This window comes from Hemitrygon akajei, chromosome 7 (assembly GCF_048418815.1).
Source record: "Hemitrygon akajei chromosome 7, sHemAka1.3, whole genome shotgun sequence".
In the NCBI taxonomy this organism is placed as follows: Eukaryota; Metazoa; Chordata; class Chondrichthyes; order Myliobatiformes; family Dasyatidae; genus Hemitrygon; species Hemitrygon akajei.
Window position 1 is genome coordinate 65,430,091 of NC_133130.1, and position 23,815 is coordinate 65,453,905.

A 23,815-nucleotide genomic window follows, 5' to 3' on the forward strand; every position below is an offset into this window, starting at 1 on the left:
GCAAGTTTATGACGGTGATAAAATTTCAGCCGTACTTCACTGAACACCATAATCCATGCACTTCTGTCATAATTGTTTTGGTACAGATTATTTGACCATTTGTCATTAGCTCTAGACATTAACCTTCTACAACCAAAGGCAATAAAATCAGGATTAAATTTAGCTGCTCTTTCATGTTGTAGCAACCTAAACATTCTAATTGCATTAGAAAGTACACAGTATCATGATGAAAAATATCCCTTCTTCTTAGAACTTTGCACAAACTGACTTGAGCCATGAGGTGCTCGAATCTTAATTACAACCCATAAACAATTGTCACACTTTTGAGTATGTGTAACTGGCAGGTTTGAAATGGGGACGGGGTGAATAGCTTAAAGGCTATTTCAAAGCCAGTAACCAGTAACTTTTTAATTGTGTGTTCAAAACCACTTCATTGAACTTGATTGTTTTTATTGATTTAACATTCCATGTTGCATTCATGACTTTCTTCGTACTACCTATTCTATTCTTTTATCTGCTGACCATGTATCAGGTAAGTTCACCGTAGGTGGTCGAAGTTTCTGATTAGATCTAACTGTAACTATCTCTATGCACTGCTTGGTTAGCACACAAAGGTGATAGAGAATCCTTGTTATATGGATAATCAATCCTCTGGTTTTGAGGGAAATGTAATTTGATATTTTAATGGATATTACATTTAGCATCTGTGTTACTTTAAAATCCTCACATTTAACCTCGAGGTTCTGCATTGCCCTGACTAACTTTTTACAAGGGTGTGATAGTAAGCCTTTTGCTGTTTTAGTCAGTCATGCAAAAACATGAGAATGTATATTTTTTTCCTAATTTTTAGTTACGACCTGTTTGTTTATTGGTTTTGACATGGGGAATGTGTATAGTTCAAATGATCAATCTTTATAGTATTATAATGATTAGTTTTAAATGTGCTCTTTTATTATGTAATTGATTTCCTTTCTTTTGTTGATGATGCACTTATTAAAAGCTGTAAATATAAGTACTATATACAATCCAGGAGAAGTAAAGGTGACACAGAAACCAAAGAGATGTTTTTGTTCAACTCAACTTAGTTAGCCATAGATGCTGCCTGGCCTGCTGAGTTCCTCCAGCATTTTCTGTGTGTTGCTTGGTTTTCAGCTGATGACTTTTTAAGATTTAAAAACAATTGACATTAGCAAAAGGCAATCCTCTTCTTGCGTAGATTGGTTTGAAACAAAAACCAAAAGATACATCAAGAGTGGGTATCAACATTGCCTACTCACATCTGAGGGTGGAATGATTTTGCTGTGATAAATTTTGCATGTTAGTGGACGGGCGCATTATTCGAAAAGGAAGTGTAACCTCATTTATGGTTTGACCTTATCAGTTCTGCGACATGATTGTAAGGTGTAGATAATGGTTGAATGGCTTTGGATGTCAGTCGACGTCAATGAATCATGTGGAGGTGGTGATCTTTACCAAGCTTGGGAGGTTACTGTAGAAGGAGTTATTATTTCATCATTGCAATTTGGTTATTTTAGAACTGCAGTTTATAAATTTTAACAAGAAAATCACTTACAACATCTAGATATTTTATAATAAATTCATTAATAAAATTAACAACATTCTCTGATATTAAATTGAACTATTTGAAGTAACAAAGTATTTCTTCTGTTTTTGATATTGTGTAAATATATAAAAAATGTTTAAACTTAGCTGCTGGTCACAGATAGTTCCCTTGACCAGGTTTGTCTTGTTTGTTTCCTCTGGAAAAATTGATTTTGTAATCAAGCAACCATAAGTAAACTAAAAATGCAAAAAATAATCTATTTTAGGAACTTCAATATGTGTCAGAATGTCATCATAAGACACTTTGAATTCAAATGAAAACCAGGCTTTTTTCTTCAGTTCCACAGGAACAGTTGCTCCAGATTGAAGATTATGATCTGAATGTGGTGAGGTTGTGTTTCCAGGTTTTTCTTCCCGATGAACATGGCAGCTTTTCAAGAGCTCTTCCACCAGTTGTCTCAAACCCTATATATGACAACAGTGAGTCTCAAAAATCATTATCAAATACCTTGCCCTTTGCATTTACTATGTAATAAACATGGCAACCTAGGGGGTAAGGGTGGGGGTCTCTTTTGGCTGTTGGACTGGATTCTTCAATGATTTTTGGACTAAATCCTCTATTTTCTTGTCTTTCTGCTGATCTTTTTAAACTCCATTTGACACAGTTTGGATATCTCTTGACTTAACAACAATACTCTCTTCACTTTGCACACTGTAAACATGAAGTCATTCAAACTCTTCTATGACTTCATTGCCCTTGTGCTCATGAAGATCAATTTCTAATACTTCTGGTAATGCCCCCCTTTCACTATTCTCCATCATCTTTTCCCTCTCTCTCACTTTATCCCCTTACCTGCCCATCACCTCCCTCTGGAGCTCCTCCCCCTTTTCTTTCTTCCATGGCCTCTGTCCTCTCCTATCAGATTCCCCCTTCTCCAGCTCTGTACCTCTTTCACCCAATCGACTTCCCAGCTCTTTACTTCACCCCTTCTCCCCCTCCCCCTACCCCCTTCCTGGTTTCGCCTATGACTTTGTCTTTCTTCCTCCCCTGCCCCACCTTCTAACTCTGACTCACATCTTTTTTTTCTCTCTCCAGTCCAGATGAAGAGTCTCAGCCCAAAACATCGAATGCATACTCTTTCCCATAGATGCTTCCTGGTCTGCTGAGTTCCTCCAGCATTTTGTGTGTGTTGCTTGGATTTCCTCTTGTTTATGATCTATGCTTTTTAAAATTCTTATTTGACCTTGCCCTTCCTGAACTCTGCTCCAGTCTTGCAACCAAACTGATCTATGTTCTTGATCAACATTGAGTACTTGTGCTAACAAAGTCCTAATCTCTAAGGAAGCAATAGTTTCTTGGGCAACTTTCACTGAATAATTCTGTTGGCCTTGCCTTTGTTTATGCTCATTTGAAAAAGGGTCAGTATATTAATCCCATTTCCCAGTAGCTGCTCTGGTAGCAGAGCAAAGGAGTACAATTTTGATTTCCTATGTTCTCTGGTTTTTGACCACACTCACAGAATCAGCAGCTTTTGCTTCACATGTTTGTTACCTTAAAATTATCTGCAAATCTCTGTTTGCAGATTGTATGAGAATTCTTCAGCATTAAGTAGCCACTGTATGCCAGCCAGCTCAAGTTCATGTGTATTTCCTATTTACAGGAGCACCAAACACAGCAGAGTTGAAAATCTGCCGTGTCAATAAAAACACTGGAACTGTTAAAGGAGGAGATGAAATATTTCTGCTATGTGACAAGGTGCAAAAAGGTAAATTGTTACCCTCAGATTTGAAATTTATTTTATTTTTTTTTGTTATAAAGAGTGAAAAACAGGTATATCCATTGCCAGATATGATTTGCTGAAAATAATCAGTGGGAAATTTTCAAAATTACTCCATTTGATCTTGATTTTTCACCACTTCTATGAAATTTCAAGTTTTATTGCTGTTGAATTGGGTTAACTGTTGTGCTGGTGCATATCAGACTACTACTGGCTAACAGATCTGGTTAAATTTCTTTCAGAACCTGTTGTGTATTTACAGTAATTCATATTGGAGCAAAATAATTCATGCTGTAACATTCTTATTACACAGATTGTTTCAATAAGTTTGGCAGCTGGTGTAACTGGAACCCACAAGAATGAGTGATTTTCAGTGGTTGGTCCAGCCAACCTTTGCTAACTAGACCAAGAATGGAGGAAATCCCATGTCAGAAATGGTCATAGCTTCTAATTAATTGTATCTACATCATCTCAATGCTGCAGTTAAGCTGCCAGACTGTATTATAGTATATCTCCTGTATATTGTAAATAGAATACACAAACTGTATATAGTGAAACCCCCCTTTTACTAGGCATCTCTGGAAACCGTCTCGTTAGCCCCTCGCTAACAGCCACTGGATTCCGTGGCGAAAAACTCACCTTTCTCAGGCTTCAGAGGTTTAGGGTGCATACAACTTTGGTCCGGGAAAATCCGTGAGGTTGGGATGTCTGGCTCACCCAAACCCCAGTTTGTGCGAATGCTGTGTGATTTAGTGACCCCAGCAAGAAATAACACCAGACACCACATACAATTATAATGTATATTTAAGAATGTTAATTTAAGTAAACAGTTATTAAATGAAAAATAAAAACAAAAAGGGCCCATTACTCTTAAACAGTGAAATGTGCACTTAAGCTGGAGCTCGTCTTGAACTTGTCTGTCACTCACACGCTGGACCCTTGGTCTGCGTGAAAACACACACCACCTTCCGAACGTGGCTCAAAATCCATCCTGATCAAACGGGTCTCCCACGGAAGTGTTGGTCCTTCCTCCTTGAAGCCGTTATCGGCACAAAGCGCCTTGTGCAACGGGGATGGCATCCTCGGCCATCTTTTTTCCTCCCTTCTCCCTGCTCCTGCCAACAAAGACCTTCACCCCAGCATTCTGCAGAACCTACTCCCAATTCCACTACCCTGACTGGCTGATAGCACATTCCTAAATTGAACAACAAAGCTTCTTATCACAGCTTAAACCCAAACAAGGTGAAAGCAGAATAGACTGCTCTTTCAGAACTGCTAAAATAAAGTACCCACACCATAGCAGTAAAAATCCTAAGCAGGGTGTTACCGTAGCATATCTCCTGACTTTGAATATCTGCCCCCAAAGTAGAACTGTGTATAGAAGTTCTCTGAAGTGCAATGATCAGGAAACTGTTCCTGGATATCACAGAATTTACTTGGCAGGCAACTTTGTTTCTGAGTTGCCTAATTTTTTTTGTTTTATGTATGCAATTGGCAAAGTTGATGAAGATAAATTGTTCACTCTGCTTAATTTAGATAAATACATTATGTTTAAAGAGTTGGTGGACTGAGGTGGAGTTTTCAGTAAAAGGCAAGTTTTTTTGGAATATCCTAGGACGCTAATTGGGAAAGTAAAGTACTCGTATTCAAATGATAACTGGTGACACTTCTGGAAAGTGAGAGGTGATTAAGATGAACAGGTAGGTAGCTAGGATTGATCCCATAGGTAGGAGGTGGGGGGAGAGATACTGGAATTAAGCATTCTTGTCTTTTCCAGCTGTTATCTTCAGAACTTTGTTCTTAGCCACTTCTATCACTGAATAATTCCACTAGGATAATTTATATCCAGTATTTGTATACCAGTGGTTCCCGAACATTTTTTGGGTTCCACCCCCTTGACTCCAAGACCACATTCCTAGTGCCCCCCCCCCCCAATTTCTGGACATTATATAAAATCTATAAAGAATTTTGATTTATGATATGGAGTGGAAAAAATAGGAACTACAAATTCAAAGCAGTGACATAATGGCAAAAATTATTCAAATCTATTTAAAGCTACAAATAAAATTCTTTAATTATAGTAAAAGCAATTCTCATCAACAATTTTAGTGTACACTGGTAATACAACTATTCACTACCGATGGGCTTGGTGCAGTGATGTCAGCTTCTCAGCAGCAGGCTGAACGTCACTCAGAAGGAGTCTCGGATCTCTACATTCAGTGATTTGCAGTCTGTTTCATTGCTTTAAAAGAAATTGGGTGACTGCACTGAAACCTCACTCCACTAACTATGAGTTTGGAATGGCAATAAAGGACATCTTGACCTTTTTCCACAGTGCATGATAGTGTTCAGAGATTTATTTCTGCAATTAAGTCTTGATATGATTTTTTTTGAACCTTGACTTCAGCTCAGTCATTTTGTAGCGAGCTCAGTTTTTCCTCCATCCTTCCTGCTTAGTTCTTCATTGGGAGTGTTCAGGAATGGATTTATTACCCAATCTGGAACTTGGATCAAGAGAAGATCCTGAAACCTCTCTGACATGTCTTTATGCAGCTTGCCTAGATGGGCACAGTATACTTGAAGATCATCATCTGGTATCCTTTCTTCCTCTTCCAACTCAGAGAGGCTCAGAAATTGGAAAGAGTTGTGACAGTCAATGTTGTACTTAAATAGAGTTAACTTGAACAGAAATGATTTGATAAGATTCACATTTCCTTGCAATTGAAGATTGATTTCATTAACTGTTGTGAATAATTCTGACAAATAAGGAAGTTCATGCTTAATATTCTTGAGTTGATTACTGAATGAAGCTTTCAAATCTTCAGAGAATTTTATCACATTTTCCAAAAGCACATAAAAGCTCATCAGGCAGTTTCCTTTTGAGAGCCACCTGACTTTTGTGTGCATCAGCAAGCATTCAAACTCTTCATCATTCTCAATGCAAAGCTCTCAAAATGGTTGAGAATGGAAAACATCAGCCTTGATTTTATTTACCAATGTGATAATAGTATTTAATAATTTGTGCAGTCGACCATTAAGATTTTGTGACAAGATGTCTGTGAATTACACAGTAAATGGTAAATATGCATTGGGGTCAGTTATAGGTTTTTTCCCAAGAAAGTAATAATCCCACGGTGGTGCTTGTCAATGATGCCCCATCTGTTGCACAAGCAAGAATAATGCTGAGCAGAGTCTCCTTCTCTTTGAAAAATTGCTCAGCATCCTGAAATATTGACTCCCCCCCCTTCGTATCTGCTTCTAGTCCCCTTGCATATAACAACTCTCAAACCATGCTTTCATCTTTTATGAAGTGAACATAACCAAGATGCAATGATTCGTTGCCTGACAAAGTTGACGCATCCAACTGCAGAGCAAATTCTGTTGTCCTATGTGTCTTCCATATTCTCAAACATTTCATCTATCCATCTTTGGAGAGAGTTGTCACTGAATAGAATCATTTTATTTATTTATTCTAGTGACTTATGCAAAATGCTACTCAGAACCTCCCTTACCACTGGCAGAATCAGTTCTTCTCCAATTGTATGGCACTTTCCAAATTTAGCAATGAGTATTGGAATATTGTATGAAGTATGCCAACCATCATTGTTTTGTTGTGAGGTGCTGGCAAACATGTTTTGAAATGTTTTCAATTTCTGATAATTTTCACTAAGTGACTGAAAGCCAAGTTCTTGTTTGCTTTATCAGAGTGTCTTCTCTTTAAATGTTCGAACAGCCTGGCCAGTTTCAATGCCATATTTGGATAAAAAGGTTTTCACACAACAGACACATTGAATGCTGTTGGTTGCTTGGTGCTGGTATAAATCATTATTTCAGATGCTGTACACTATACATCAACACTTTTATGTTTGGTCTGCTTCTGCCATTTTCTTTATGAATTAACAACCACAATTAATCACCTATTGTTGAAGTTTAACCTCAAGTATTGTGATTAATTAAGGGAAAGGTTATGGCATCTTCATAGCTCAGGCAAAACCTGACTCAGCCTGAAGATACATGAAGTGGAACAGCAATATGTCAGTTGGGTTGTGGTCTAGAGAAATGTGGTTAAGATAATTTGAAAGAGCAGTTTATGAACTTTATCCCATTGACCACCATACCCTGATTCACAGGTACTGCATCCCTATGTGATTAGAGTATGGGTATCATAGTACTACAGTAGTGAACGGCAATAATTTGTGGGTTGGGCCCAGAAATAACACAATTTCTTCAGTCTCATGATATGCCAAATACAATAGTGTCACTTTGTATTTCAACAACTATAACATGCTTCGAGCAAAGTCTAACAATATGGTTGATTAGCAAATGGTGAGGTGATTATGTGATCATTGTAGTCATATATGAGAGACTGATGATCAAATGCTTATAATAAGTAATTAATTTCTTAAATTAAGGCTGTAAACCCTCAGATGCCCCCCCCCCCGCTACTGAGCACACCCTGCACTGTCCCCTTTAACTTTATTGCCTTCCCCCCCCTTCCCCTTAGAAACTCCCACTGCTGTGGGGGGGGGGGGGGGGTTATTATAACCCACTTTTGTATATTATGGGAAGTGAACCTAAGAGTATTTACTTTACTTTTACATCAACATGAGTGATTTCATTCAGTAATTCTTAAAGGGAAATTTTTCCTCAGAATTACTTTGGAGAAAATGCTCTTTCTGAAGTGATCAGTAGTAGTAGAAATAATCCAATTTCCTTTAAAGTGATCACACATACTGTTTTGTGAAAAGAGCTGTACACTTTCATGTCAACCAAGTATCTGTTTTAAAGGTTGTACCACTGACAATAAGGTATTTGGTCATGTAGTAAAGGCTATCGAAGGTACTAATATGGTTAATTCCACCATGAATATTACATTGACAGCTATCCAGTCGAATGTCTGATTATTTCAATCCTAGCTTTTCAACTGAATTCAAAGCTCATTTGCAAAATAAATTATGAACGTGGGGCTTGGAGCTGAAGAACTGGTCAGGATTACTTTTTAGTTTCTTCAGTTTAAAATACGAGTGAAGAGATTGAACACAGCCAAATACACAGATACTTACAAATCTACTTCATAATCTGTCATCTATTTATTTCAACCGTGTTGGTGTGTGGCCTAGTGGATAAGGCATTGGTCTAGTGATCTGAAGGTCACTAGTTCGAGCCTCAGCTGAGGCAGCGTGTTGTGTCATTGAGCAAGGCACTTAACAACACATTGCTCTGCGACGACACCAGTGCCAAGTGTGGGTCCTAGTGCCCTTCCCTTGGCATAGGTGGCGTGGAGAGGGGAGCCTTGCAGCATGGGTAATTGCCGGTCTCCCATACAACCCTGCCCAGGCCTGTGCCCTGGAAACCTCCCAAGACGAAAATCCATGGACTCACAAGACTAATGGATGCCTATATTTTTTTAAAAAAATTATTTCAACCAAGCTTGTCTATGGGTATCTTAAAATTAGTAAATTGTAACTACCACAGTGGCAAAAGGGAATAGAAAGTGTATTTTATAAAAGCAAAGGAAGAAATTACAGCTGGATATTGATCACTGCATAATTAAAATCATATTGAGTTAGCATTGTTTGTACATAGTACTGATGATTTTTTTTTCAAATTTATGTTTATAGATGATATTGAAGTTCGTTTCTTTACTTCGGAGTGGGAGGCCAAAGGTTCATTTTCACAAGCGGATGTACATCGGCAGGTCGCCATCGTCTTTCGGACACCAGCATATTGTCAAAGTAATATCACTGAGCCTGTATCAGTGAAAATGCAACTTCGCAGACCTTCAGATCAAGAAGTCAGTGAGCCTATGGAGTTCAGATACCTTCCAGATGAAAGAGGTAGATTCCTACATTCACAGAGTTCTACAGTATGCAAACAAACCTTTCAGCTCAACTTGGACATGCTGGCCAAGATGCTTACCTATACGGATTCCATTTGCCTGAGTTTGGCTCACATCCCTCAGAACCTTCCCTGACCATTGTAATTGTACCTGGCTTTACCATTTTCTCTGACACCTTGTTCTATATACCCTCTGTATAGAAAAAGCTGGCCCTGAGATCTCTATTAAGTCCTGCTCTCATTGTAAACCTACATCATCTGGTTTTTGACTCACTACCTGGAAAAATAGCTGAATATCTAATCTAGCTATGCCTCTTATATTTTATTTCACTATTCCACCACTTCATCTGATTTCATGTAATTTCACATGAAGTTGAATCAAGTGCTGATAAGTTATTTAAATTTGGAGACCATCAAAGCAGAACGTAATTCCTCACCATTGAGCATATCTACAGGGAGTGCCACCATCCATCCAGGCCATGCTCTCTTCTCACTGCTGCCATCAGGAAGGAGGTACAGGGACCTCAGGACCCACACCACCAGGTTCAGGAACAATTATTATCCCTCAACCATCAGGCTCTTGAACCAGAGGGGGTAACTTCACTCACTAACCTGTTCCCACATCCTATGGACTCTCTGTCAAGGACTCTTCATCCCATGTTCTTGATATTTATTATTATTATTTTGTTTTTTTTTGTATTTGCAGAGTTTAACTTCTTTTGTACATTGGTCGTTTGTCCATCTTGTTGTGTGTGTTTTTTCATTGATTCCATTGTGGTTCTTTGTATTTACTGTGAATACCCACCGGAAAATGAATCTCAGGGTAGTATATGGTGACATAAATATACATTGATAATAAATTTATTTTGAACTTTGAGAATTCTGGTAACAGATAAATACCTCCCACTTTTCTCATGGTTGATTTATGTAGGATGCCTTTTGAGTTGGGAACTAGGCTCATTGACTCACAAAGTCTGGGCTGACAATCAAACTCATTTATACTAACCCCTTTGTTGATCCCCACATATCCATCAACTCCACCCAGATTCAACCATTCATCGACACACCAGAGCCAACTTGCAATGCGCAGTTTTGGAATTAATGATTCTATAGAGAGTGTAGTGTACTAACCACTTATTAACACCCTCGCTCCTCAACTATAATTGATGTTGAGCAGCACTCAAGTGGCAACTTAGTGGCATGCAAGTATTTGATCATCTTGTTTCCTTTGAGTGTAAGTATTCATTTCCTCTTCATATTCAGTGGCTGAATCCACAATATTAACACCCTCTGGGACAGCTTCTTCCACCAGACCATCAGACTGATTAATTCATGCTAACACAATTGTATTTCTAAGCTATATTGACTGTTCTGTTGTCTATCTTACTGTGCATACTATTTTCTACAAATCACTATAATTTGCACATTGCACATTCAGACAGATGTAATGTAAAGAATTTTACTCATGTATGTAAGGATGTAAGAAATACAGTCAATCCAATTCAATTTGAGATACCATTGATGAGACACATAACTGAGTAAACCACTGAGATCCTGCAATAAAACTGAAGCATATGGAACTTGCTTTCTGACTCTTTATGACTTTCTATGAACTATAAAGCAGAAGTGATGGGAAATCATCCACTTGCCTCATGATTACATCACACAAATTGCATTCTGCAGGATGCTAAGCCTCCATTCATTCCACCACTAGCATATCTTAGTCACAATGTATACCATATATGATATGCATTATTGTAACTTGGCAAGGCTGCTTTTGATAACATCCCAAAATCTGTGACCCTTCCACATAGAAGGACAAGGTATCAATGATGTAATCAACCAGTCAACTGGATGATTTTCCCTCCTAGAGGTGTGGAAATATTTTCACTACAAGAAACCTTTAAAGAGAGCTGCTCATTCAAGGGTAATTAGCACCAGTAAAGATGGCTTTACCACAAATGCTCCAGATTTTTAATTAAAAGAAATACAGCTTGGTGCCAAATTTTGCTTGATAATATTCATGTGAAGACAGTTGCTATGTCAAATGTTTAAGCCCGCAAATGTTTGGGATTTTAGTGATTTATCTTGAGGACTATGTTCAATTCTTACAATTCCATTGCACTTATTTGTACAGATACCCATTTTTATGAAAAAAGAAAGAGGACAGCTGATGTTTTCCATAAAATGATGCAGGATTGGGGACCAGGTAAGGAATACGTTAAATAGCATGTGCAAAGACTCTTCGTTTGTTTGGGGATGATGTTTAGCTGTCTTCTGTGAACTGAGAATATCACACCTCAAAAGAATCTCGTATTGTATTGCAAACCTTTCTCTTCCTGGCATTTAATGTTCCACATTCTGGGAGGAGTTTACGTAAATTGTTTATGTAATTATAATTAGATTATAATTACATTCTGATACTGAAACAAAATTTTTAGTTCTGCTCAGTGTACTTTCTGGCTTTTTGCCTAATGAAACTGGCTGCATTATTGTGAAGTAAAGGAGGATTAAGTAGATACCTGTTCATTGTAACAAATATATTTACCAATGGAAGTGCAAACAAATGAAGATGTCTTGCTCAGCTGGGTGTCTGACTTGCCTTTATTCGGGTGCGGTACTGTACCTTCAGCTGAGTAGCTGAAATCTGGAGCAGAAAAGGAACTCGGTGGGTTCCAACGTTGGTGGAGACTCTTTGCCTTCACAGATTCTGCTTGATTACTGGGTTCTTCTGGCAGTTTTTTTTTGGTAAATGAAGATATCTGAGTTAGCCAGCTGCAACACAATCCCACCAGCAGCCCTTGCATCTCCTCCCTCACCACCATCCAGTGCTTCCAGCTGAAGCAAAGATTCACCTACACCTCTGCCAAACTTGGCTACTGCACTGAGTACTCCTGATGTGGCCTCCCCTACATCAGCAAGACCAAGAACACACTCGGCAACTGTTTCACAGAGCACCTCCACTCAGTCGACTCTGAGCTCCCAATTGCAGCCCATTTCAACATCCCTCCCCTTCCCATCCTTGGCCTTTTCTACTACCAATCTAAACTGGATTGTATTCTGCCTGGGTAGTCTACAGTCTACAACCCAATGGCATGAATACTGAGTTTTCTAACCTTGGGTAAATCCCCTCTTTTATTTCCCTCTCTTGCCCCACCCAACTCTTCTCCCTCTCCTCATTTGGCCCTCCCATTTTTGTCTCCCTTCTCACTCTGACCTCACTATTTCAGTTCACCCACACTTGTCTTCATTTCTTTTCACTTCCTGGCTCCATCAACCCACTTCGCACACAGGTTCTCCCCCACCACCGCCTCCCCCGTGCTGTCTCCCATCTGGTCCCAACAGTCATTCACTTCTCCACTAATATTTTTTCTGTTCTCACCTCCTTTACTTATCTAAATCCAGACTTTTTTTCCCTCTTTCTTGCCTCCAACTATCTGCGACAGTCTTCCAACTCCAGCCCTGCTCACCTCTCTTACCTGGCATTACCTGCCTGTCACTTTGAACTCCACTTCTGGCCACCAATTGCTTCAGGATGTGTTCTCGTCACTCTCCTACTCCTCTATACTGGCCATCCCACCTCTCTGGTCTCAGTCCTGATGTTTCAACTGAAACACCAATGATTTACTTCCTCCCACAGACACTGCTGGATCTAACAAGTTCCTCCAACGCATTATGCTTGCTATGTCAGTGACTATTGCAGCCATATACAGTAACAAAGAGCTCAAACACAGACAAGTTTATATCACATTGACATCTTGGCCTCATAAGTGGGACACTGGCTATACAAGCTTTAGTTTCTCATTCTTTAACCCCATCAATACAGTTTGAGTTTTGTAAGAAGCAAATGGCTGGGTATTATAAATGCTGCTTGGGATGTGCTTTGCCACCCTTTCTTGCAAAGGTAAAACATAAAACAAAAGAACCAGACTTTGAGACACATCCAGTTTCTTAGCTAAAAGAGCTGGGCTGCTCATTTGTGGGTTTCTCCCCATTTGCCTTTGGAGACCAGGACTTACCTTGTGTTTAAACCTGGAAGATGCCTAACCTTGGTATCCTGTTTCCCAGTAGAATAACTTGCATCAGAAATGCATCATGACCTGTTTAAAAAAGGGAACCTACTTAAAAGTTGTAGAGCATTACAGCACAGAATCAGGCTGATCATCCCGTCGTCCATGCTGACCATGGTGCCACTCAGCTAGTCCCAATTTCCTGCATTTGGTCCGTATAAGCCCCAACACTCCACATATTTATCCAAATGCTTCTTAAATGATATGACAGTACCTACCTCAACCACTTCCTCTGGCAGCTCTTTCCATATACTCACCACCCTCTCTGTGTGGAAAAAGTTGCCCCTCATAGGTAAATCTATGCCCCTTAGTTTTCGACTCTCCATCCTGGAGAAAAGGCTGCTGTCATCCATCTTATTTCTGCCTCTCATGATTTTAAACATTTCTATATGGTCACCCCTCATTCCACTGTGTTCCAAGCACTACTTTTATATGCTTTTGTAATTAACAGCATTGTCAAACAATGTGCTGTATTATGCTTACAAAGGATTCTTTTGAAAGAAACTAAGTCCAGTCAATGGTATTTTTATTTAAAGATACAATGCAGAATGGGCCCTGTTGCCCAGCAACCCACCTATCTAACTCTGGCCTAATCACAGGACAATTTACAATGACCAATTAAGCTACTAACTGATACGGCTTTGGACTGTGGGAGAAAACTGGAGCACCCGGAGGAAATCCATGTGGTCACAGGGAGAATGTAGAAACTCCTTGCAGACAGCACTGGAATTGAACACCAAACCCCAAACCCGTGAGCTGTAATAGCATCATGCTAATCACAATATTTCTGCTATCTGTGGAAAGTAATAATAGGTATGGCATAATTTAGACAATATTTTGACTTATTTGATACACAGGTTGAATGTGATGCCATATTCATGAACTGTGAAAACATTTTATCATAATGGATGATGGAATATTGGGTCCACTCATATGAAAAGACAGCAATGTTAATGTTCAATTGTGTTGGCACATTAGATAAAACTTCATAACCTAACTGCTTTCTAATGTTTATTAGCAAATGCCATTGATGACCAATCTAGCCGAAACAGATCAGATAAAATCTCAGTTGGCGTGCCTTCTGGAAGACTGTATGTACCCTCAAAAACGATTAAACAAGGTAGGAGTTGCATCAACAAATGCAAATTGCTTTTTGAGTGTGTGTACTAGTTTGCATCAAAAATTAGATTCAGAACTTTTCCACTCTAACCTATGTACTAACATTGTAAATATATTATTTTTCTTTTCTAGAATTTGTAATAGAATCTCACTTGATAACAGCAACACATGCAAAATGCTGAAGGAACTTCATTCCCTCACACCACTTTTTTATTCTGGCTTCTCCTCTCCCCCCCCCCCCCCCCCCCCCACAGTCCCGCTAAAGGCCCCCAGTCTGAAACGCTAACTTCTTATAGATATAGATGCTGCCTGACCTGAGTTCCTCCAGCATTTTTTGTGTGTTGCTCTGGATTTCCAGCATCTGCAGAATCTTTGTGTTCACTTCATAAGTCTATCAGTAAAAAGTTGATTTTTTTCCAATGAAAAGAACTTGAAAAATATTTTGCAATTAGTCATTAAAACAGGTAATGAGTAGTGCCAAAGCACATGGATTTTTGAAATGAGGTTTTTAACCTAAGTAACTTACCTGTAACATAGTAAATGTAACTTTTGAGATACTACAGTAATGGATTGAACCAAAAATAGTTCTTTACACCTGTACATTCAATTTGGAAGGTATCCATTTTATTTTAAACTGTGCATACTTCCTTGTTATTAAGGCAAGAAATCCAGACTGATGCTGCACATTTCAAGTGTAGTGTGACCTTCTGCTTATTTTTAGTCAATAAATGATGGGTACTTGAACAGTTTCAACATTGTTACTGGAATTCCAAAAAGTTTGTTAAAAGGTTTCATCATTTCCATGTCCTATGACAACACATTAATAGTTTTTATTCCTTGTTTCATAGAGTCTCATCCATTTACTGGACCACGACAGATGCATGCAATACCAACACAGCAGCAGCATTCCAAGAACCATAATCATAATATTTTTCAGAATACAGTTCCCACAAATTCAAACCAGATCTTCTCTTCCGGCCAGCCAACAATGATACCGACAACCATAGCAAGAGCTGGTAGTCAAAGTTGGCCTCAAATACCTTCAAATTGCAAAATGGATTTGCAAGTTCACACTCTTCAAAATGATAATTCATTGCCAGTGCTTGATGAAGATGTGCTGAAATGTTTAGACCCTCCCCAGAATTGTCTGTTACATTCAGTGGGGTTTAGACAGGATACCACCAGCAATGGCATTGCAACTCAGCAGATTCAACAGCCTGTTGCTTTCAGCACTGCGGAGACAATGGCCAATCAAACCCCTCATATTAGTATGCAAATGCTTTCCAATAACAATATTGACCATAATGACTTGAATTTGATTAGTACAAACTGTGATGGAGCAGTATCCATGCCAGTTCTATGGAAACCATCAAATCAACAAGCATCTTCATCCATTCAGAGTGTGCATTTATCAAAAAATACAATGGGAAACAATGCTTCTATCAAGACTACTCAACCAAATTCACAAATGCAGGTTGGCATGCATATTGATAGTGTCCTTAGAGACTTGAACAAGGACCTAGCTTTTAATGGAAGCCTACAGATAACAAATGATATATTTAGTTCTGGTGGAGCTGAAGGTACTGATTGTTTAAATTCAATAACCTCAGACCATGCAGATCTGAATTTCATGGTGGAAGGAAACTTCTGGAGAATGAATTAGCCCTAAGTAAAAAAACAAAAAGAACAGCTTGGAAAAATCATTTGCTGTCGATGGTTGAGCTTGATTATAGACACATTACTCATTCATTTCTTTAATGCACGGAGATGTATAAAACACCCAATTAACGTTATATTTCAATTTTTAAACATCTGCATTGTTTGATTCTTATTTTTCTATCAAAGAATAATTGTTCACTGTATGATTAATGCAATGCATGTCAACTTTTGTGCATTAATCACACATAATATTTTTTCTAAATACACAATATATCAACATGAATCCTAACTACCCTACTGTAGTATCCCCACCTGGTCACCAAGTGCAATTTGATGAAAGAATTGTCATACAAATGAATTAATAAGCTTGTTTCAAACCAAATGTTTTGATGCAGCCTCTCAGGATATACCAGCAAGGTTTTTAAAAGTTTTGCACATCAATTATGGATGGTATTGGACATTATGTGCTCTTGGATTAGTTTTGAATCATCCTCTCAACTGCTCCCTAGTTACCAAGGAATGTATATTTGACCTCTTTTAACATATATTTGTATAATTTTAAGTTAAATAATTTCTGAAGCTTCTATTGTCATAGCAGTTTGGTGGCCAGCTTAACATGATGATCCAAATATACTGGAGTTTTGTATGAAGTAGGATTTGATATTCAGTAATAATAATTAGAAAACAAATTCACTGAAACCTTTCAGAATTTGAATATTTAAAATCTCACCTCAATTCTTAATTTATCCATTGTGTCAATCAAAAGCAGCCCGAATGATCAAACATTTATTATGAGAGAATTTCTCTCAGTATGGTAAGAGCCGAGAAAATTAGATTGGTGTATACAAAGGATCTATGTGATTTCAGGAACAAAAACATCAGATTGTTTAAGATTTTGCTAGTCACACATATTGAGTGAGAAATGCAGGTTTAGTGTTCAAATAGAATTAGCAAGAACTAAACAGAAGAGGGTGAGATTAGAAAGAATAAAACATTTTAAATTAAATGTCTCAAAATTGTGTAAATTTCAAGTTGAAGATGAAAAATGCTGGCATAGAGAAAACTCCCATGGGTATGATATAAAATGTCTTGTAACCAAAATTCAATGAAGGAAGAGGACAATCGTGGAGGTATATTCCTCTCTTCAAGAAGTCTGGTGCAGCCTTGAAAGCCGGGTTTAAATGGATCCAATAGGATCAAAAAGAGACTTGTTGATGTGAACAAGTTAATGGTCCAAACAGGAAATGCCAGAAGGTATGTCAAGGAAATATAGATAGCAAGCATAAGTAGTGAAAAAATTAGTGGGTGCATGTAACCAAATGACTTGATTTCTGCGAGTCAGATAGCCGAGAAGTATTAGAAAATCTGGATGAAGTATTACACTATTTATTAGAGAAAACGTGTTATTAATCTGTTGAAAACTGCGCAAGAATCTGTAGATTAATAAGGATATACAACTTTGGTCAGTAATGTTGTGTCAGCAGCCAAGCCAATTAAACCTACAGACTGGATTCATGCAAAGTGTCAAAGATTACTGTAGTTAGAAATTTTCACTTTTTACATAATTGTAGTTAAATAATTGAACCAAGTCAGCATTCAGAATACCCTTCTTGTAAAGGTGCCAAAACCAAAGGAGAATCTTACCCAGAACCAAAACTCAAGGATTACACTGATAGTGTGGGGGAAAATGCATCTTTGTTAATAAGGTCAATTTGCTTAATTTTATATTAGCAAACACCATAATTGATAACAAAAACAGTTTCTGTTGTTTCATCAGATATCTTGTTTAGAGTAAAGCCATGCCATTTGGTGTGGAAGATGCACAGTCAACCTTCTTGAGATTGACTTGTAAAATGATGACTATCTGAGCATCAATAAGCTTGATTGTTGTGAAGGGATTTGGCAAGGTCGCTGTCATTCATCTTGGATGCTTAGCTGGTGGAGGTCAAGAACTGCCACAACCAAGTGCAAGGATCAATTAGTACAAGTGGATTCAGTGGGAAATTTGCTTTAAACTGAAGGATTATAGTCTCTCACTGATAATTGTTTGGGAAAATAAAACTAGGAAATAGTGCACTTAGAGTCATGCCAAAGGGCTTTTGAAATGAGGCATAGCTTGAAGTCTGGAACTGCAAGCACTTTTTGGTGGCTCAAACCTCAGCTGCCTTGCGACTATACCCACTTGTGGGGAAGGCTTTGTGAATAAATCCCAAGGGAAAAATCTGGAGGTGGACTCCATAAGGCAGCTCTACATTGAGTTCAATTCTGACTGGTAACTCCTGCAATGCTGCTGGTACCAAATTGTATCGCTCTCTGGGTTTATCAGATGCATGGAGAGGGGGAGCTTGCTACATGGGCAACAGCTTGCTCTCCATATCATACTGTCCAAGCTTGCCTACCTAGACAGCTAGGACAACAATATCCGTGGTTGACTTTGATTGACGGAGGTCTCAGACAGAGGGCTAAAATGGAGTAGTGGTAGTACTGAGGCTTCAGCAGCAAAGAAAGCCCCTTGACTACTGAAAAGAGACCCGAAGTTTTGTACTGTCTCCAACAATTTGAAGTAAATAATAGGATATGATAGTTCATACAATACATAATCTTCTTGAGCCTTATAAATCTTCAAGGCAAAGAAACAATGGTTGTTTCAATAGAGTATTATGCTGCAATTCTTTGCACAAAAATCTTGTATGTTTCAGGGGAAAATGTGATTGCTGACGCAATTAAAAACAGAATGCTGGAATAACTTGGGTCAGATGGAATTTGTGGAGGAAAAAACAGTTCAGCTTTCACACATAACTTTTCAGCAGAACATAATTTCTGAATCTTCTCATGAACTCATTCCCAGAATGTACAATAATCATTTTTTCACTATGAAATGTAAACTAATTAACCACTAGACGTACTCCAGTGTTTTGTTTTTAATTCCAGATTCCAGGCATGGTTTTTTTTTTGAGTTGCTGATATTCTGGCTATAGTTTAACCACTGAAAAAAAAGTGACAAATATATTGCCTTTATATTGTACAGCATGTAATGGTTAAAATGCTTTAATAACTTGATGCATATAATTAAGTTTGCTAGGGTGGCACAGAACAGAAGATGATGGTGGTGTTGGGAGAACAGGAGACAGTTTCTTAAGATGTAGTTCCCCAAGCAACACCAAGGGAACTTGAAACTTTCCCACATGATTGTGGATGACACTAAATACTACACAGTCTGTTTATGGATGATGTTTGAATCATCTTATGAACTGCTCCCCATCCACCAAGGGATGCGTGTTGAAAATTTGATGTAATCTTCAATAAGGTGTTTGCTTAATTGCCAAGTAAAATGTTTTCTGGTGAGTGTGAAATTCACATTTTTTTTTAAAATGGGCCCAAGTTATCCACCCTGATGTCTCCTGTTCCCCCAGACTACTGTAAATTTTACGGATTAGTTGTGTATATGGAATTGATATACAGTAAATTACGAAGATAAAATTGCAGTTTGTCACTCTTCATCTATGTGGAGATATGTGCCAGAGAACAGTTCAAGTGCGAAAAGAGTAGCAGTGTTATGGCAGTTATAAATTCAATTTTTTATTGTAATGGTGGTTAAGATAACACCTAATCACACATGGATGTAATGCTGAGGTTTTATGAGGTACTGGTCAGGCTGCACATGATACATTGTGTGCAGTTTTGGGCCTCTTGTCTATGAAAGGATGTTTTGGCATTGGAGAGGCCAGAGGCAGTTTGAGACTGATTCCAGGAATGAAAGGGTTAACATATGAGGACCATTTGGCTATGGGTCTGTGCTCGCTGGAGTTTAGAAGAATTGGGGGGGGGGGGGGGCAGGCTGGAATCCATTTAAATTTATTGAGTATTGAAAGGCCTAGATAGATTTGGATGTGGAAAGGATTTTTCCTTGAGTGGGAAGTCTAGGATTGGCACAACCTTTGTGATAGGAGGATATACCTTTAGAACAGAGAAGAAGAGGAATTTCTTTAATCACAGGGTGGTGAATCTGTGGAATTCACTGCCACAGATGGCTGTGGAGGCCAAATGATTGGATATATTTAAAGTGAAGGTTAATAGGATCTTGATTAGCAAGGATGTCAAAGGTTACAGGGAGGCAACTGGGATTGAGAGGGGTAATAAGGTCACCGTGAGGCCGAATGGCCTAATACTGCTCCTAAGTCTTATGATCTTACGGTTGTAGTCTGATTTCAATTACTGTTGTAATCACAGGAGATTGGGACAGTAGGTGAGGTGATCTTTGGTGGAGGAAGGAGCTGTCTGCCTAAGTGCTATGAATAACATTTTTCAAACTTCCTAGAAATTTGTGAATAATTCTAGTTAACTCCCACTCCATAGAAAGTCCTACAAACACTGATACGCGGTTAGGGGCCCCACAGTAAGTGTTTGTATCCTCCAGTGGGTAACAATTGACAGATTACAGGCATCTGTTAACATCACTTGTGGCACAGAATTTTCTTTACACTAGTATGCATTAGCAGAAGCATACATTTGTCAATTAGCAAACCTAAGTCTTGATACCTTGGACCTCCTGCTGATCCTGCCTAGTTCCTCCAACCAATGCTTGATTATATAAGCCTTCAAACAAGAATACTATATTATGATCTTTTTAATAGTGTAGTTAAAACTGATTAATTGTGATCAGAGTTAAAAGTTCTCAAATCGAGCGGTAAAATAGTCCATTAGAAATTTTATATTTACTTTATGATTTTGCATTGTAAAGCTGTAAATACACTTTTATATAAGGGACTTCCCTTAATGTTTGTAATGACTGTGTCAGCCTAACTACTTGCAAGGAAAGTTCTCAGTTTATAACCCTTGGTAATTTGAATGTAAAATTGCTTACTGTAATTAGTCTTTATAGTAGCAGTATGGATTTTTAAAAATATCATACTTAATGTTCTTCCCCACTATCAATGTTTTTCACTGTTCAAAATACTTTAACATATAAAATAAAGTTAATGATAAGAGTTACCATATGTTTTAAATAAAACTTGTTTGAATTCTGTCTGATTGCAATCATTACTTTCTGCTGGACGATTCCAGTCAATGTAACATTACCACAAATAGGACTGATAAAATTTAAAATTGAATAAAAACTACTGCCAATAGTTAGGGAAAGCAAGATCTTATTTGTTTGAATGCAATACAAGTTCTCTTTCAAATTCTGCTACCTCTGCATGGTTCCCACAGTACTAAGTGTGTGGAAATGCATTGGACAGCTATACATACATAAGTAGATTTGTTTCAATCCCTTAAAGTTACTAACCTTAGAAAAGATATTACCTCACACACAAATCTATATAAATGAAATACAATTACAGGCAGTGGGGGGGTCAGTTGGCAACTCTAACATTTAAGTGACAAAAATGGCAATAAAATGGAAGTTATAAATTTAATGTGTTACTGTAACAGTAGCTAACACCTGATCACTTTTTGTGCTACTGCTTGAAACTGAGTCATTCAGTAGATAACGCACAATGAATTCTGGCACTATAATTCAAGGAGGAATTAAATGCGACCATAAACAACCTCTGATCATTTTCACCTGGTGTATACACTTTATATTGCAACCTCTGACATTTGTTACAATCAGTTGATGTTAATGGTACTTTTTGGTACAGAATCATGTGGGAGAACGGCAAAGATTAGCCTCCATCACAAGTCAGCAAGAAGTAGCGTGGTGCACACAAGGCAATTATGGGTATGTTATTAAGTTCTTTGGTAGGTGAAAGGGAAAACAGGATAATGCAGCTTTATATCATAACCATTCTTGGAGATAGGGTATAACATTTTAAAAATCAGAAAATAAGTACTGCAGAGAGATTATCAAAACAATTTAATTTACTAACAAGACACGGTCAAATTAAAAATCCAGTAAATTTAGCTTACTTTCTGCTTCTCAAAATTGAATTCTTGCACCAAATTGCTACAGAGCAAGTCAATGAAAACAAGCCAACAAAATGTTCATCCTGAAAATATTAATTCTAAAATTTATACATGGTAGACCCAAACAAAATCTGAGATTGTGGCATGACAGTACTAAGTAAAATGGCACATCTTTAAAGCCGTACTAATTAAATGAGAGACTAGACGGAAAATATTTAAACAATGCCATAATTCACTTGCATCTTTTCCCATGCCATAAATAACAGATGGTGTTTGTTCTTATTACTCTCTGTGCAAAGTTGCTATTGCAAAATGATTTATTACATTTTCCCTCAGTAATATTTGCTACCTCAACCTTTAAATGCTGGTGAAGCAGTTGGTTTGACAAAATTGGAAGATGCTTTTTATATACCCATCACTGTGTCTTTAAGTAACTTAACCTACACCCATAGATGTTACAAATATTATGCAAGTTGCTTTATGGTTCTACATCTGATTGCAACAGATAATTTTACAATATTTTCACGAGTCCAAGAAGTGCTGTTATTTTGAATCAGGAAGCCAAAATACCAGCTATTATGCAAGGAATGCATAAGACCACCTAAAATGAATGTATTAAAAAAAAAGATGGGCTAATTTATTTCAAATAAGACAGGAAATGCTTTGCTTGGGCATCACGCATGGTTTAAGACTACCATCATCTTTCAAATTAGTTGCTTATTTGATCCAAAAGCCACTGTGAATTTATTTTGCAACCACATCATCAGGTAATATTGTTACTTTTAAATTTTTCATCAAAACAAACCAGTTCCAACGATATATTTGAATTTTTTTTTGGTTGTAGCTGTAATTGGGCACGATTATCCAGCAATTGAATAGACTTGATGACTTCATTCATCCAATTTTGGAGGCCAGTCAACATCTACAGACTAAAGAAACGAAAGGTTATCGTGTTTTACCACAAACATAACAGTAATTGCACAATATGGTGACTACTACTAAAAGATTTGCAGACTTTACTAATGATACCAGAAATAAATTCATTAAGTAATTTTTAAAAATGGAATGTTGCAACATCATTAGGCATTTAAATCTTGCACTCAAATTTCCGAAAAAGATTTTGATCAGTCATCAGAGAAGTTGCTGAGTAGAAAGCAGATTCTATCTTTTGAAGAAAAAAAAGCAAAAACCTCTTAAGAAACAGATATAAAGAGGTTTCCTCCCCAGCTCACATTAAAAAAAACAGGTTCCTTCTTAGCAACACGATATGAGGATCTGAAGTAAGATTACCTTAAATGTGCATGTAGTACGGACAAAATAATGTGCTAGACAGCAAGAGAATGCATTAAATACAACAATTGCAGCAAGTGCAGTAGTAAGCATAAAGATGAGCTCCCAGTAAGTTCAACATAAAGACACAAAGTTGTGAATGTGGCAAAGCAGAATGTTGCAATGGACAGACAGTGGCTTACAAGGGTAAATAAAACAAAAACAATACAGCTCTCTTCAAAGATGATGAAAATAGTGAGGCCTATTGATTACTCATCATTCATTCATGTAGAAGGATCCTCCAGTCTCCATCCCCACCCCACAATAAATCCAGACAAATCTTAAATGAGCCATGGCTTCGGCTTCCACACGCACATGAAGAGGCAAAACTTTTCCAGATATCAGTCCAGTATTTACATTTTACCAGTTTGATTGTGTATGATCTTGACTTTTCATATTTCAGAGTTAGTTTCATTTCATTCCCTTTCTAACATACCTCACTACCTCCAAAAATTTCTTCAATATTGCTTTGCAACATTTCTTAAAATGCCAACATTTTGTTAGGATTTTGTCTTGCCCGATGGCTTTTCTCCACTGCACAGACTTTACAGA

The 23,815-nt window shown here is 37.8% G+C and overlaps 2 protein-coding genes across 7 annotated transcripts in view; one reads left to right on the forward strand and one right to left on the reverse strand.

Moving 5' to 3' along the window:
* Positions 1-21,015, forward strand: part of rel (v-rel avian reticuloendotheliosis viral oncogene homolog) — a 55,424-nt gene extending 34,409 nt beyond the window's left edge. Inside the window, exons 6-11 of the mRNA XM_073051055.1 lie at positions 1,903-2,043; positions 3,225-3,329; positions 8,963-9,178; positions 11,317-11,388; positions 14,268-14,369; positions 15,217-21,015. Coding sequence (XP_072907156.1) covers positions 1,903-2,043; positions 3,225-3,329; positions 8,963-9,178; positions 11,317-11,388; positions 14,268-14,369; positions 15,217-16,031 — 1,451 coding nt within the window. The 3' untranslated portion in view covers positions 16,032-21,015. The remainder of the gene's footprint in view (positions 1-1,902; positions 2,044-3,224; positions 3,330-8,962; positions 9,179-11,316; positions 11,389-14,267; positions 14,370-15,216) is intronic.
* An 854-nt stretch (positions 21,016-21,869) lies between these two features.
* Positions 21,870-23,815, reverse strand: part of pus10 (pseudouridine synthase 10) — a 54,598-nt gene continuing 52,652 nt past the window's right edge. For 5 of the 6 annotated variants that reach the window (XM_073051058.1, XM_073051061.1, XM_073051057.1 and 2 more), the window contains one exon: positions 21,870-22,863. In XM_073051058.1, the coding sequence (XP_072907159.1) occupies positions 22,825-22,863 (39 nt within the window). In that variant the 3' untranslated portion in view covers positions 21,870-22,824. The remainder of the gene's footprint in view (positions 22,864-23,815) is intronic. The other variant, XR_012099621.1, reaches the window with a different exon arrangement.